The 16,137-nt window shown below is 44.2% G+C and overlaps 1 protein-coding gene across 17 annotated transcripts in view; it reads left to right on the top strand.

Annotated features, from left to right (window-relative positions):
* Window positions 1-16,137, top strand: part of CREBBP (CREB binding lysine acetyltransferase) — a 65,303-nt gene that overhangs the window by 45,038 nt on the left and 4,128 nt on the right. For 10 of the 17 annotated variants that reach the window (XM_085514777.1, XM_015877261.3, XM_085514780.1 and 7 more), the window contains 14 exons: window positions 279-397; window positions 518-757; window positions 1,239-1,327; window positions 6,386-6,496; window positions 7,210-7,266; window positions 8,530-8,607; window positions 9,060-9,127; window positions 10,359-10,509; window positions 11,298-11,444; window positions 11,949-12,062; window positions 12,473-12,638; window positions 12,960-13,127; window positions 14,676-14,837; window positions 15,102-15,383. In XM_085514777.1, coding sequence (XP_085370903.1) covers window positions 279-397; window positions 518-757; window positions 1,239-1,327; window positions 6,386-6,496; window positions 7,210-7,266; window positions 8,530-8,607; window positions 9,060-9,127; window positions 10,359-10,509; window positions 11,298-11,444; window positions 11,949-12,062; window positions 12,473-12,638; window positions 12,960-13,127; window positions 14,676-14,837; window positions 15,102-15,383 — 1,952 coding nt within the window. The remainder of the gene's footprint in view (window positions 1-278; window positions 398-517; window positions 758-1,238; window positions 1,328-6,385; window positions 6,497-7,209; window positions 7,267-8,529; window positions 8,608-9,059; window positions 9,128-10,358; window positions 10,510-11,297; window positions 11,445-11,948; window positions 12,063-12,472; window positions 12,639-12,959; window positions 13,128-14,675; window positions 14,838-15,101; window positions 15,384-16,137) is intronic. The other 7 variants (XM_085514783.1, XM_085514778.1, XM_085514782.1 and 4 more) reach the window with 1 other exon arrangement.

The following is a 16,137-nucleotide window of genomic DNA, read 5'->3' as shown; positions in this document are numbered from 1 at the left end:
GTTAATTTGCTTCTGGATAAGTCTTGCATCCTCTGGAAGATGTGTCATTAAATTGTTCTCATCCCCCTGTACTTAGAATCTAATCTAGTGTGATTCAGTTAAATGCAAAAGCTGCTCAGTCATCTCTTGGTGATACGTGTTGCTTTTAATCAGCAACGTAGATGAGAAAATCACGTGAAAGATATTTTTGTTACAGTAATTCTGTATTTTTCTAGGGGAGTTAAGCAGGTAGGATACCCAGCAGGAATTCTTCTAACCTTTCCATCTTCCATTAACAGTTTTCAAACCCGAGGAGCTGCGCCAGGCTCTCATGCCAACCCTGGAGGCCCTGTACCGGCAGGACCCGGAGTCTCTGCCTTTCAGGCAGCCCGTGGATCCCCAGCTCTTAGGGATTCCGGTGAGTCGCCATTGAAACACACCAAGTGCTGCAGTCTTTACTCATAGAAACATTTCGTTGTTGTTGCACAACGTAGTGTGAACAGCTGATATCTGAAATATGTTGTGTGTTTGTTTGAAGGACTACTTCGACATCGTGAAGAATCCTATGGACCTCTCAACTATTAAACGCAAATTAGACACGGGGCAGTACCAGGAGCCCTGGCAGTACGTGGACGATGTTTGGCTGATGTTCAACAACGCCTGGCTTTACAATCGCAAGACTTCCAGGGTCTACAAGTTTTGCACTAAACTCGCAGAGGTGTTTGAACAAGAAATTGATCCCGTTATGCAATCCCTTGGCTACTGCTGTGGGCGCAAGGTATGTCTGCCAGGGACTTGGACAGACTCATTTCTCCAAAGAGTTTTGTGTGACTGAACCGATGCTTTGTGTGGTCTCTTAGCTCTTCTGATTGAAATAAGGAAATGAAAGGGCTTGGAAGGGTTTGACTTTTCACCACCACACTGAGAGCTGAAAAAAAGAGTTAGGTGGTATCCTTCTTGCTATTGTTCTGTTACTGTCTTTTCCTCCCTCAGAGAGAGAATACCTTTTCTGACCAAAGCAGTACCAAAATTCTTTGCTTCCAGTGTCCATTGCAATCAAGTAGGTGCTTGGAGAGGTCAGCTCTTCATCTCGTGAAGCTAATTACTGTAATTCCATTAGGAAAGCTTTGTTAGTATATTTACAATAGCTTGAGAAAGAGTAATAACAATGTATTATGATATCCTCAAGTTAGCCTACTAGGTACTTGAGTAATAAAGTATTACATCTTAATGTTTCCTTTCTCATCATTTTTTTGCAGTATGAGTTTTCTCCACAGACCTTGTGCTGCTATGGCAAGCAGCTGTGTACCATCCCTCGTGATGCTGCCTATTACAGCTACCAGAATAGGTAAGTCCTTGTCTGCTTTCCTTGTTCTCCTTTTTTCCTTTTCTTTTGCCTTATGCAGGAAAGCAGTATTGTTTGTGTTGTCTGCGAATGTGGAGGAGGATTATTAACCTTCTCTTTCCTTTGTCTGCTAAGTCAGGAAAAAGTTGGTTGTTTACCCCCTTGCATGCTGTCCTTTTGCAGGTGACCCTCTAGTTTGCTGTGCTGCAGGTAGATAGACACGATGTTTAGCTGCTTGCTGTTGGCCAGGCTGTGCTGCTCAAGTGCTCCGTGTTGTCCTCAATAGCAATAGCGGGGCACACTGGAGGGAGGAAGGTAGAGCTGCCTAAAGGGACTGAGAGAGTTACGTTGCCTTGGTGTGAAGTATAAGAACATGCAGCTTTGTTTTTGAATGACTGTCAGAGTCCAGAAGGTAACGGTACAGTAATAAAGTTCGGTAGTTGCTCTCTTATCTTCTCAGCACTTAATTCTTTGTAAGCCAGCTTGGACTTACTGCTTAAAAACTTCTCAGACTCCATGAAAATATCAGAAAATACTTAATACTCATTTTTTTTCTTGATTACTGTTAGAATTTGATGTTAGTATGATTATTAACCAATAGCATTGTAGTGTTTTCCATCTGATACGTAAATAAACGATGTCATACTGAATAGCAAAGCACACTTAGAATGTGGCTTTATTCTCACTTTTGGCTTCTTTATTTTTCCCCCCGAAAAAGAAAAAAATGATGAACCATAGATGGGCTCCAGCTTCCATTTCCCTGTTTAAAACAAAGTTAAAGGTTCCTTTCTGAGGGTCTGACAGTCTGCAAGCCACACCAGCTTTGAAGTGTGCAGCGGGCTGTTGTCTGAGCAAAGCTATGGGATGAATCCAGGCAGTCAGTGCTTGCATTTAGTCTCCCTGAAGGCCATCCCTGGTCACCAAATGTGTTGTAAGATGGTGGTAAGACTGTTGTGTACCACTGAGCTGGAGCAGCACAAATGTAGGAGGTGAAGAGGTGTTGCTTTGCTCTGTGTGTTGGGACTGAGGTAGATTGCGTTGTTATTGAGGCATGCAGATAGTGCTGTTATGGAGGAACGTCGATTCACAAGCTCTCCTAAAAGGTTTTACACAGCTGCTCTGAACTCTCCAAAGTCAGTCTGAAGAGAAATAAAGCAATAAAATGCATTTAAATGGATATTACCTCAGTGGCCACTACGGTCCTTAAATACTGGTGCTTTGTGATAGGATTTAAAATCCTTGTCTTATTATACATCCAGATAGTGGGGTAGGTAAGAAGAATAGCATCTTCAAATATAATTGGAGAAGCCATTTCTCTTTCTAACTGTTTGGCTGTTAAATCACCACAGTTGCTCACTGGGAGGCTGCGTTGTACTGGTGTGAAGCACAGGGTTAATGCTGCAGTGGGTTCCTCAGGGCTCAGTGATGCACCATGGCAGGTTCTCACCTCTTATATGAGGGGTCTGTCTCATCCCTAAGGTTTAGTATTAAAGGGTAGTGGTAGCAGGTGAGAAAGGGTTCACCCAGGTGTCAGTGGGCACTAATGGAGTTGGAATGGGCATAGGTGCATCAAGAAAGAGGAGGGAGCTTTTGGATTTGGGCTTTTCTGGTTTGTTTGTTTTGAAGTTTGTGTTTCAGGCTGCTAAAATCAAGAGGGAAATCATTTTATGAGTTTGTTTAACAAGGTATTTCTGAAGCTGTATTTTTGAGGTGTGCGTCTGGCCGATGGGATCATAGAGGCCCCTTATTTGTCAGCTCTATCACTGTAAAGCAGTCAGGCTGTTTCCTACAAATAGTCGCATCTTAATTTTTTCTTAACAAAGAAATTAGAGGAAAAATTCTGTCATTCCAGCAAAGCTGTAATTGATTGAGGGCTCCTGACTTCTTCAGTGTACACAACAGCCAGCGCTAGGTTTACTGGAAGCCAGGTGTATTTACAACTAAGAGTAATTAGGCACCGTTCAATAAATGAACTTTACTACTGCAATTCAGCGATTAAAAATCAGTCATTTCAAATAGAACCATTTGGCTTCCACAAATAACAGAGAGGTTTAGGTTAGAGCACGTGTTGGGAAAGCACACTTTTCCTTTGGGTATCCATTTGAATAGAAGCAGTTTGTATCTCAGGTGAGTGGAAGCGTCCGATTGCTGATCTAGAAAGTCCTTCAAACACACTTAAATTGCAGTTGGAAATTGTGGTGCTGACACAGACTGAGCCTTCTCAGGACTTTGATAATGAGCCTTAATGTAACTCATAGATAGACAGGATTCAGTCACCTAAACAGCCTGTATCTGCAGAGCTCTCCATTTTTCATGCGTTGCAATGAGCACCTTCCTTGAACTATCTGACTGTTGCAGCTAGAATCTTGTGTGCTTCCCACAGCCTTTGGGGAACATTTGTAGCAGCATGCAAAGAAACCAATAAGTGATGAGTGGGTCTCCATTTCTGCGGGTCCATATTCATAATAACTTACAGCTGTTATTTCACCGCTGCTGTTTTATCAACCAGCATTTGTGATCTTCAGGTGATTCATTTTCACTCTATTTCAGTTTTTCTTTCTTCATCTTAATCCCACATGTGAAGGTTGGACTCTTGGTAGTGTTAGGCCCGGCTCTGCAGCACAGGGCAATTAAAGTAGTAATAAACTACATCTGGGATTGCTTCAGTTGAACCAAGTCTGAATGGGAGCCGTGCCTGTGGGCTTCCCTGCTTACACACCCCTTCGTTTGGGTCATGCTGTGTTTTGGTGCTGCCCCATTTGACCCCTGAATGATGGACTTTGGGAGCTGCTGTTTGTGAGTTCGCTGGGGTTTTTTGGTTGGTTTTGTAATGAAGGAAAATTGTATAGAATGACATAGTAAGAAAAAAGAATGGATGGGCAGCATTTAAAAGGCAGATGAGCTCTGCCCCTGCTGTGGTTGGGAGATGCTGTGTCACCTGGGCAGCGTGGGCTCAGCACCAGGGAGGTGTGTTGTCTCTGCCCACCCCTGTAAAGCCCTGCTGTGGGATTGCTGTGTGCTCATGGTGAAGCATTTATCGCTCCCAAGGGCTACAAATGAACAGAGTCAGTCTTTGTTTGTTTGTTTTTTTCCTCCTGGCCTCATTGTGTTGCATTAGCAGCTCCAGAAGCCTTGGTTTTGCTTGAGAAGGATGATGTGCTTAATCCCAGCTGAGCTGACCTGCAGGAGACGAGGCACGGGCAGTTAGTTGGCTGCGAGCAGGGAGCAGACATCTTAGCTCACGTGGTTGCTATCAAACTGCAGCTGCCCTGCTGGTGAGGTTAATACACGGTGAGGGCAGTATGGGCTGTGTCAGGTAGACAAAACCCACCCCTTCTTCCTCCTTGTGTCAGCACACACCCGGCCCTGTGTAGAAGGAGCCCTGAGTGTGCTGCTGTGTGTGCTGCTCGGTGGGTCCTGGAGCAGGAGCCAGCTGGCAAAGCCTGCAGGAGTCAGATGGCTCCTCAAACCGTGCTGCAGCCATAACATGGCCCTGGATGTGGCTGTGATCAGAACCGCTTCCCTCGAGGTGCTGCCCAAGGGCCGGGTCCTGCTCGCATTGTGCTTTGTGCCACAGGAAGAAACTCTGACCTGTGTGTTTCATTAAAGGCCACTCGGTGGCTTTGGCTGCTGGGAAGCACAACCATGGGTTGAGGTTGAGGTGTGCAAGGATGTGTTGTAAGGGACAGAGCTGCCGTGCTGCCCTCCATCCCTTCAGTTGTTGGTTCCCTGTGATGCCAAGTCTCATTTGATGCCTCTGGTGCCCACTGTTCATACAGCTGTAGTGTTTTAGTACTAAAACTGCGTTTGCTGTGCTGCCGTTGCTGCTTATACTCTCTCACTCTCGATCCTCCATAAAGCTCCCCTTATTTTGATGATCCTCCGTGGCCTTCCTGCATTTTACAGCCGTGGCCTCTCTTTGTTACCTTTGTTCATGTGTGAATTCATATCCTTTCCAAACATTTAGCCTCTCGTTTTGAATGACCCCAGACAACGTTGGTTCCAGTTCATCCGAAACAAAACGATTAAAAAAAAAAAGGAAAAAAGCAAAATCAGTGAAACTTCAGATATTTTGGTGGTGGTTGTTGTTTCAAATGCAGATGGGAGGTTTGGGGAGTTGCCTTCCATTGCACTCAGCTCGGTTTGGTTAGACCATGGGTTTGCTGAGTGCTGTGGGATCAGCTCTTGGTCTGGGGACCAAAAATTCTCTCCAGTCTCATATTGGATTTGTAAAGTTGAATTGCACATCGTTAACGTATACGATTAAATATATTGTATGTATGTACAATACTGAATGTTGTTCACATATATACATATATTGTACTTCTATAGATAAATGGCTGGAAACTCTGACCCATAATTGCATTTCTGTTAAATGTTTGTCTAGAGTATGGATTTGGTTTCATTTATATTGAATAATAAAAGCTGAGCAATTGGTCACATTTATTCGTACAGTCCAATAACTTTTGAATTGAACACTCTCACAGCTCTTTTTCCTCAATACCAAATGTTTCTGCTTCTATAGTTTTTACTGACAACCAGTAAACGCTTTCAGCACATTTTCTAATTGCTTAAACCTGTAAAGTGTGTTCCTAAGGCTTCTCGACAGGCTGCTTTCTTTAACCAAAGCGAACCCGATCAGTCTCCAGCCTGCAATCAGAGCGGGATTTTTTTTCCCCTAAGCAATGCAAATCAAATCCAAATTCTTAAATTTGAGGCCTCTGTAAACGTAGCTTGGGAGCTACTGCATTAATCCTGCCCAAATTTGGAATCTGACCCTCCACTCTGTTAGTAATGATGGCCGAAATGTATAAAATGAGACCGAATGCTAATCTGTGCTTTGCCTTGGCTTTCTGCTCTGTGTTGTCTTGGTGTTTGCGTCTTACCTCTTACGTCTGTGCTGTTTGTTCCCTCCCCTGTTCTCTAACCCTGCCGTCCCCTGTTCCTCCTCATTGTGCACACTGACCCACCAATCAACCAACAAACCCCCCTCGGCGTGCGATCTGCCCTGCTCTGGTTGCTGCCTCCGTGCTCGGGTGGCTGTGTGTTGGGCTGGACCAGTTCACCCAAATATGGCCTTCTTGCTGACAGGTATCACTTCTGTGAGAAGTGTTTCACTGAAATCCAGGGGGAGAATGTCACCCTGGGTGATGACCCTTCCCAGCCTCAAACGTAAGTAGTTTCCTTTCTTCTTGTTGCTTTGTTTTGGTTCTTAAAGGAGGGGCGGTGGGTTGTTCTGGTGCCTGGCTTGGCACCGTGGCCAGTTGTGTCTGTGGGGAAATGCTGTCATTGTCACTAGTGGGCGATTTTTGCAGTCACTGATGGTTGGTGGCTGTTCCTATAACGAATGTGCAGGTGCACATGAGCCACTCGTGCCCAGTTGTGCTGCCTGGGAGCTGCCCAGGCTGCAGGGCTGGCACTGAGCAACACGCTCAGGAGAAGGAAGCTGCGCTGTGACTGTCCCTGAGCCCTCCTCTTACATGGAAGGTTTTTACCAGTCCTGCTGAGGCACCTTGCAAAGCACAGCTTTCCTTTGTGAAACCAACAGCTTGCCTTTAACCCAGCCAAAAAGATGCTGTGAGATACATGAGCAGCACAGGCTGCTTTGGAAGGTGGCTGCTTTACTGGCTGTACCTTCCCTTGATCTTGATATTTTGAATTTATGTATATGCTGTTTGTTATTTTGTTTTTAATTTACCAATGAAAATGAAACGGGGACGTATTTTTATAGCTTAAAATGAATTGCATTCTCTGAATAGAAAACAAAAACCGATATGCTTTCAGATTTGGTTTGCTTGTTTGCTGCAGTTCAGAATAGCGTGATGTAGTGTCAGCCTCTGGTAAAACGGTGCTGCTGAGTTTTCATGTTAACTCTTTGTCTCTAGAACCATCTCTAAAGATCAGTTTGAGAAGAAGAAGAACGACACGCTCGATCCTGAGCCGTAAGTAACCAGGCCATTTGTGCTGTTAGGGTCACTCACAGCTTTCACTTGTGCTCTAACCAGCACTTCAGAAGTGAGAGAGGGAATCGAGATCTCTTCCTTTTTCTCCCACCTCTGCCCATGCAGGCAGTGAAGCCTTGCTCTGGAGTTCATAGCACCACGTGTGATCTTGGTGTCTGCCGATGGTACCAGGATGTTTCAGTGGCCATTCCTCTTTATGTCAGGCTGAAATAGAAGTCTTAACATTTGAGTGCTGTGCTCTTCCCCTCAGTATTTGGGTATTTACAAGTATCCAAAAGGAAGGAGGTCAGAAATATGGGTACATATCTAGCAAAAGGGATTAAGCCTTTGATTAATTTGATTTGTTTAAGCCTTTGATTTAAGAGGGTTGTTTTGTTCCTTAGTTTAGAATAATTGTTAGTACCCTACAAATAAAGAGCAAATTCACCTGAGCACTTGGCCACCGAAAGGGGCATCGTTCTCATGAGGTTGTTGGGAAAGTCACGTGGGCTGTTCCTGTAGCAGCAGTGTTACGCTTCCTGCTGTCCCTAAGTGGCTGCAGCAGGCCTTAATCTTATGCTCGTTTGTTCTCTGGCAGTGTGATCCTCTTTTCTCATACAGGTATTAGGCAGAGCTGCTCTGCCTTTTACAGGCAGGCTGCTGAGTTCACCATTGCGGTGGGGTCCATAAACATTGTGGCAGCCCAGGCAAAAGAGAAGTTTATTTTGGAGTATCATAAAAAAATAAGTAAAATCAGAGAACTCCAGTGCAGACCCATGCAGGCAAAGGCGTGTTAATACGTGTCCTCTTGGCATGGTTAGTCATGAACGACTTGCTTTTATGTCTGCAGTGAGTTGAGCAACCATTTTGTCAGCTTGTGGTTGGTGCAGTAACCAACAAACTAAGTCTGTAAAGGTGTTGAGTTCTGCGAAGCTGGGAAAAGTCAAAGCTCTGGTTGGAGTAAGATGGGATCATAGATAGGATCATAGAATCACCAGGGTTGGAAAACACCTCAGAGATCATCCAGTCCAACCATTCAGCCATCACCACTATATCCCACTAAACCACATCCTGCAGCGCAACATCCAAACATTTATTGAACACCACGAAAAGGGAACTCAGGAGTTCACATCTGACACTTGTAGCTACTAAACATATGATGAAGAGCAGCAGAAGGTCGGGCTGTTGTTCGTTTTTCTGCTGAATTCTGGAAAATTACCTGCCTAGCAACAAAAGTGACGGTCTGTTCCTTTCCCTTCTCAGGTTTGTTGACTGCAAAGAGTGCGGTCGGAAGATGCACCAGATCTGTGTATTACATTATGATATTATTTGGCCTTCAGGGTAAGATGTTTGTTCGCTTTCTAAGCCTCATATGATAAAAGTGATTTTGTTTCCGTAATTAAGATTTTCTGCATTTGCTTTTTAATACTCATCACTGTCTTTTAATAGCTGAGTATGAACAAAGTATTTGTGAAGTTTTGCATCTGTGGTCTCATTTCAGTAGTTTCAGATTGAAAAAGTACATGAAACAAACCTGTTACATACTCAGATTTCTCATGAACAATGGGAGCTGATTGACAATAGATTCATGTACTGAAAAACACAAATGCAGATGTAGCTTTGACAGACTTAAAGCAACTCAGGAGGGTTTAAAGTCCCTCAAATGGAAAGGCCAAATCCAGAGAAAAACACCTTGTATGTTGATGGTTACAATGATGGGTTTGCACTTGGAGTTGGGTGTAGCCAGAATTAGACTTGTCAAGTTTTTGGCACTTGTATTTTGTTCTCTCCAGGTTTGTTTGTGATAATTGTCTGAAGAAAACTGGTAGAACACGTAAAGAAAACAAATTCAGCGCTAAAAGTAAGTCTGGTGTTTCTATTTCTGTGTTTGGTTTTCATTCTCTCTGCCAAAGGATTTCTTCCTTTGTATGTATTTGTCATATATTGGCTTTCTAATTGATGCTGCTGTCATGATAGATAGTACAGGAGTATTTGCGAAATTGGGAATGGCGTCACCTGAGGCTTTGCTGGCTGTCAGTATTTTAAAGACCTGATCCTTGTGTAGTCAGCCTTAATGCTGCTCGAGGCCTTTGGCATCTCTTTGCCTATTTTTCTATGACAAAAAGAAAGCAAAAGAAACAAGAAGAGGAGAGGGTAAAAAGGGGCACCAGCCCTATGATCATCTTAGTGGCCTGCTCTGGACCCGCTCCAAGAGCTCAGGAAGGATAATGGGGTGCAGTGGGGGATATGGCTCACACAGCATTATCAGGTTACCGTAATCAAAGCCGTCTCTGGGGTAACCTGCCATGTGAAATAGTATTGTTGAAAAGATGAAAATTACTCTCGTTCAAGACAGATGAAGGTTGTAAGAGAATGTTAATGAAATAAAGAAATAAAAATGTCATTGCAGGTAATGGTTGTGAATAGCTGCCTTTCCTTTGATACGCTGACTTCACAGTGTATTGATTTAGAATCTTACAGGTGTGCAGTTTTTCTGTGACAGAGCTTGAAAATGTCTGAGTAACCAACATGTAGCATAAGGTAGTTTTGTTCTTGGGGCATCTGGACAGTTGCTCACCCAGTAACAAACGTTCTCCATTGCTCCCAGGCTGCCTGGAAGCCTGATATGCTGGTGTTGGTGTGGAGACCTGTATCAGATTTGAGCTACAGTTTGAATTGGGCGCTGAGCTTTCATGGGAAGTGTATGTTAAATGGGCCTGAGATGTAAAATCCATATGGTGGTGTCATCTCTGCCCAGCAGCCGGGTCATGGTGTTGGTAGGAGAAAACATTTACAGTGTCTGTAAAATAAGCCCAAGAATCTAAAAATGCAACATGAAGCTGCCTTTGGTTGGTGCCCTTCCTGAGTAATCTGCCCTCTGCTGTGCTTTTGGTTTGCATGGGAGGGTATGAATACAAAGCAGCCCATTTGTGGGCTATAGGAATAAAAACATGATTGTTTTCGTGTGGAGGTAAAGCCAAGGAGGAAAGCAGTGTGAGACACCTTACAGACATGGTGTGTTGTAGTGGGCTGACCCTGAGCTTCACAGCAATTAACGTGTGTGCTGCTGTCTTCTCTCTCTTCAATTCCAGGGCTGCAGACCACCCGCTTAGGAAACCATTTGGAAGACAGAGTGAACAAGTTTCTGAGGCGACAGAATCATCCTGAAGCCGGAGAGGTCTTTGTCAGAGTGGTAGCAAGTTCAGATAAGACAGTAGAAGTTAAACCAGGGATGAAATCCAGGTTGGTTTATTAATTACACTGAATGATGTCTGCAGTGTTCATTATGAGGTTTTCCTGCGTAAATATGGCAAAACTGTGGCACTTTGCACCTTAATCTCTTTGTGCTTCTTTGGGAGTGCTGCATGAGCAGGCAGCTTGTTAGAGGTAAGGAAAAGAAGTTTGCAGCAGGTGAACCTGGAGGAGGCTGGCAGTTGTGAACTGTTTGTTGGGCATGGAGGGGTGTGCTGGGTTTGGTTGTGATCCTGCAGCTCCCTCATATTAAATCAAGAGGGAGAAGCAGACCAGGCTTTGGTATTGTTACTGAATACGAAGTTTAGTTTGGAACAGATTGCTTGGATTCTGTTCCTTACTGTTCCTTCAGTTTGTTTATAAATACTTCAGCTTTCAGAAGGTATTTTTAATTTTCTTAATAAATGAGGAGCTTGGGATGTTTATTCTGTGATGTGTGTTGGATTTAATTCATAAAGGTAGCATTGACATCACATCATCACAGGGCATCAGGTCTTTCACTCTGCAGCCTGTTTAAAGGCTGGTGGGTTCCGAGGGTGCTCTTCTACTCAGTGCTTTCCTATTCAGTTGTGTGTTAACTGCATGGACGTTGTCTCTACATGAGTGTAACAGCCCTGCACTGACAGCTCTCGGTTTTAATACAGCTCTGGTTTGACCCTAGTTTAACTTATGTATAAATGCTTCTAATGAGTTAAGATTTAAGTTAAAATTTTCCTGCTGCTGGTCAGATATTGGTTTTATTTGATTTCTTTTTTCCTTCCTATCACCCTTTTCTTCAGGTTTGTGGATTCTGGTGAGATGTCGGAATCCTTCCCTTACCGTACCAAAGCTCTGTTTGCATTTGAGGAGATAGATGGAGTAGATGTCTGCTTCTTTGGCATGCACGTGCAGGAGTATGGCTCCGACTGCCCCCCTCCAAACACAAGGTACTCCTTCACTTCTGTATCAGTGTCATACATATATGGAGGATGTTGAGCTACGTTCACTGGGACCTCACTTTTAAATACAGAAGAGTGGGAAAGATGCTCAGATTTTGGACTGGGTGACTTTTAGAGATCCCTTCCAATTCAAACGATTCTGTGCTGATTCCATGAGTCCTGCTGTATGACTGCAGGTGACTTCAAAGGGGAAATCAAATGTCACAGCAAAAAACGTTACAGTATCAACAATCTTTTGTTATTATTAATATTGTTTAATTTTGCTGTTTGAGATTTATTCCTGCTGTCCCAAAAGCGTTGCCCATCTTTTGCTTTGGAGGACTATTTAAACTGCATTAAGATGCTTACACTTATGCAGTTAAACAATCTGTAATCATCTCCTTTGTTCAGCTTGGCTGTGAATTTATCTGCTGTAAGAGTCAGTTCTCAGTAGGCAGCACTGAAGTTCAGCTGTACCTGATGGTTTTTATCATTCTTCTCTCACTGTTGTAGACGTGTGTACATATCCTATCTAGATAGTATTCATTTCTTCCGCCCCCGTTGTCTCCGAACTGCAGTTTATCATGAAATCCTCATTGGATATTTGGAGTACGTGAAGAAACTTGGGTAAGTGAAATCTTCTCAAAGAAAACGATCTTTTTACAGTCTTAATATGTTTAGTTTGTCCAGAATGCCCAGTAGCCCTTGGGAATGGTCTCTTTCCTTCTGCCCACTGACACACGTGGGACACTTTCCTGCAGTGAGGAGAGAGTTTGGGTTTTGTCATTAAGGATTCTTAATCATTTCACAGCTTAGGCTCGTTCTTCCTGTCACCAGTTACACACAGCTTTCAAGCTTCATGTTCACATCCCTCACTCTTTCCCATCTCTTGTACAAATACAGGTTGTTGCCCCCACCATCTTTGTTAAAAAATTGTGGGAAAAAAGGTTCTGAATTTATATTTCAGTTTGGCTGAATTAGCTTTTAAGATGATGCTCAGCATTGTTAAGGATCTTTTGTGTATGTGTAAATTGCAGGTATGTGACAGGACACATCTGGGCCTGTCCCCCAAGTGAAGGAGATGACTATATTTTTCATTGCCATCCACCTGATCAGAAAATTCCCAAGCCCAAACGCTTACAAGAATGGTATAAGAAGATGCTGGACAAGGCATTTGCTGAGAGAATCATTCATGACTACAAGGTTTGCTACTGCTCACTCATTGTATTAATTCTTATCACCTCATTTAAAGACAGCTAATACTGTCTCATCAGATGCAGAACAGTCTCAGTGTTGTGTGGGTATCCTTACTCTCAGCTGCTGTCTTCATTACATTTTCTGGAAGATCTGCCTTTCAGATTGAAATCTCCCTGAGCACGGCTTCTGCCCTAGGAGAATTTCTTACTAACAAATCCACCATGTCCAAATTTCACCACGCAGCACTGAGTCATGTCTCTGGTTCTCCCATCTCTTCTAAGTGGTCTCCATTTATTTATTCTTGGTACTGTGTGATGCTCTTAACAGGACATCTTCAAACAAGCAACTGAAGACAGGCTGACGAGTGCCAAGGAGCTGCCTTACTTTGAAGGTGATTTCTGGCCCAACGTGCTGGAAGAAAGCATTAAAGAGTTGGAGCAGGAGGAGGAGGAGAGGAAGAAGGAAGAAAGCACTGCAGCTAGTGAAACAACAGAGGTGAGTTCACTTCACATGCTGTACTTGCTTCTGGATCTTAAAGCTGATAGTTACACTTCTCCAGTTTACTGGCTGATCAGCTGAAGAGTTTGTCTGGGCTTCCCTTTGCCAGTATTTTGGGATTTCTTTCTTGGGTAGAAATACACTGATGGATCGTTGTTAGTTTTTTAAGGTGATTTATGTAGTTCAGCATTTATTCATAGGAGAAGTGCTCCAGCCCTCTGACCATTTTAGTGGCCTTTGAACCCATTCCAAGAGCTCTGTAGCAGAAAGGAGACTTAGAGTTACAGTGTCAGCTGAGTTCCTATCCATGTATTCTTCAGTTTGGTGTTTTAATTTTAAAATCAGTGTTGATGCTCCAGAATGAAGAGATGATGAAGAGAAACTTACCTGAATTCCATCAAGGTGGTAGAAAATGTTGAGGAAATCATGGGAATATACTGTAGTTGTGCATTCAGTGCTAAATACCTTCACAGAGAGCTCTGGCTTCCCATAAAATAGCTTGGCTTTAATTTCCAACCAGGTGTGATCAGATAATCATTACAGCCAGTTACTGAAAGCCTGAGGTTTGGCAGGGAATTCATGTCTAAACACAGTGGGTAGAAGGAAGGGTGGCAATGAGGCCTACAGACTACATGCAGAATTGGTTCCTCAGTTAGAATATTTTTGCTTGGTGTGAATAAACACACTTGCAATAAAACCTGTTGGCCTGTACATAACGTTCAGGAAACGTTCCTCTATGTGTGTGTGTACAGGAGGATTGTTCTGCACATCCTACAGACCAGCATGGCAGCAGGTTGGGTTTTCACTGGGCGCTGAGTGCTCTGTTACAGGGACAGGAGGCTTCTTTCTTTAATTTTTATTTTGTTTTTCAGGCACATCAATCTCTGTTTTCCCAGGTCACCCAAACAGCACCATCTGCTATTTTTCACCCTGCTTATATTTAGCATTCAGTCTGTGTTCCACTGTGGCCTGTGCTGTGACTTACACACAAGTGAAGGCATTGAGTGTTTGGTATTTGGGGGTTTTTTTGGCGTTGCTGATGCAGCAGCACATCTTCAGGGTGGGGTGAGACGTGTTCTGGTGGTTTCACATCCTGCCTTTTCTGTGCATTAACTCTCAGTTTGTCGGATAGAAATTAATGAATTAGAACTTGAGTGTCGAGTCCTGAGTGCACAGCAAAGCAAACGGCTGCACTCACAGGGTCTGTCAAAGTCTGTTTTATTTTTAACACATTTTATTCTGTGTAAGACTTGCAAGGACAGGCAGTGGAGCTGAAGCGCGGGGAGAAGACACAACTGAATGTATGTCTGTGCATAAAAAGAAGTAAAAACCTGGGCTATTTTTAAACCACATTTGAAATCTGTTTCGTGCTGGGTTGGCTTTTGATTTCTGTCCTGGAAGATGGGATGTATTTAGCACAGTGTGGTTCATCTGCAGGCACTGGAATGAAGCTGCATTACTGACAGCAGCTGCACCTCACTTCTGCTGCAGTGAACAGGAGAGAGCTCTGTAAAGCTGAACGTCTTCCCCGTGTGTTTCTTGCAGGGAAGTCAGGGTGACAGCAAAAACGCCAAGAAAAAGAACAACAAAAAAACCAACAAGAATAAGAGTAGCATCAGCAGAGCGAACAAGAAGAAACCCAGCATGCCAAACGTGTCCAACGACCTGTCTCAGAAGCTGTACGCCACCATGGAGAAGCATAAAGAGGTACCGTCAGAACGTGCTGAGTGCAGGGGAAGATGGTTCCTGTAGATGGAGGCGGGGTGGTAGAACTGGAAACCAGGAGGAGCTGAAGCTTTTGGTTACGCTGAAGGTTTCTTGTAGTCGTGTAACAACATATTGGAGAGATTGCTATAATGGTGTCCATTAGATAATGGTTGCAGCGTTGTGTTTCTGCAACAGAACGTGAGCTTTTCCTGTGAGATAACCTGACGTCGTTGATTTATTGCCCCTCTTCCCATTTATCTGCAGGTCTTTTTTGTGATCCATTTACACGCTGGGCCTGTCATTAACACGCTGCCCCCCATTGTGGACCCCGACCCGCTGCTGAGCTGCGATCTGATGGATGGCCGGGATGCCTTCCTCACCTTAGCCAGAGATAAGCACTGGGAGTTCTCCTCGCTGCGCCGATCCAAGTGGTCCACACTCTGCATGCTGGTGGAGCTCCACACCCAGGGGCAGGACCGCTTTGTTTATACGTGCAATGAGTGCAAGCATCACGTGGAGACCAGGTGGCATTGCACTGTCTGTGAGGTATGTGTAGGTCACCTGGGATGGCTTCTCACCCGAGTCTCCTCAAAATTAAGCCTGTTCTGGTGTTAGCAATGTGAAGCTTTAAGGGAAGGCAACTGCCACTGTGGATCAATCTCTTCTAGAGTAGAGGTGCCTTTCTCTTCTAGGTGCCTTTGTTTCTCTGGATGGGAAGCTGCCATGTCCTAGAATGGTTACAGGTGAATTGCTGCCCTTGTCATCAAGCTCCTCTGCACAGTGAGGCTTCAGCTTATCAGGACAGAATTTCAGGGCTGACTGACAGGGTCTGACACTGTCAGAGTAACCTGAATCTGCAGGACTGGTGTATCCATGTTGAATGGATGACCACGGGAGCAGCTGGCTCCATGTTGTATGTGGTGCTTGGCTTTGTATTGAGTGCAGCCAGGCACGTGCCCAGGCTGCTATGCAGCTGGGAAAAGGGGCTTCCAATTCAGCCCAGCTTTAGAGGTTTCTTGCCCTTTGGATCAACCCAAATAATTGCTTCCTAACCTGGCTCTGTACTTCTGATGTCTGGCCCTATTGCAGTAGAGATCACTTCTACTGAACTGCATTAGAGAGCAATTACACGTGGAATCACACGGGTGGATGTGAGGGGCAGGTCTCCTCCATGGGGCTGCTGGTGACCTCTGGCTGCAGCTGAACTAAAAACTGTTGAGTAAATGCAGCCTCGTTCTCACACTGGAAGTTATTGCCAGGCTTGTGGTTGAAGAGTCTTAATTAATCCCTCCGAGGGGAG

This window comes from Coturnix japonica, chromosome 13 (assembly GCF_054131305.1).
Source record: "Coturnix japonica strain WE chromosome 13, WE-NBRP24, whole genome shotgun sequence".
NCBI lineage: Eukaryota > Metazoa > Chordata > Aves > Galliformes > Phasianidae > Coturnix > Coturnix japonica.
The sequence above is the reverse complement of the archived record's forward strand: the minus strand, read 5'-3'. Positions and strand labels throughout refer to the sequence as shown.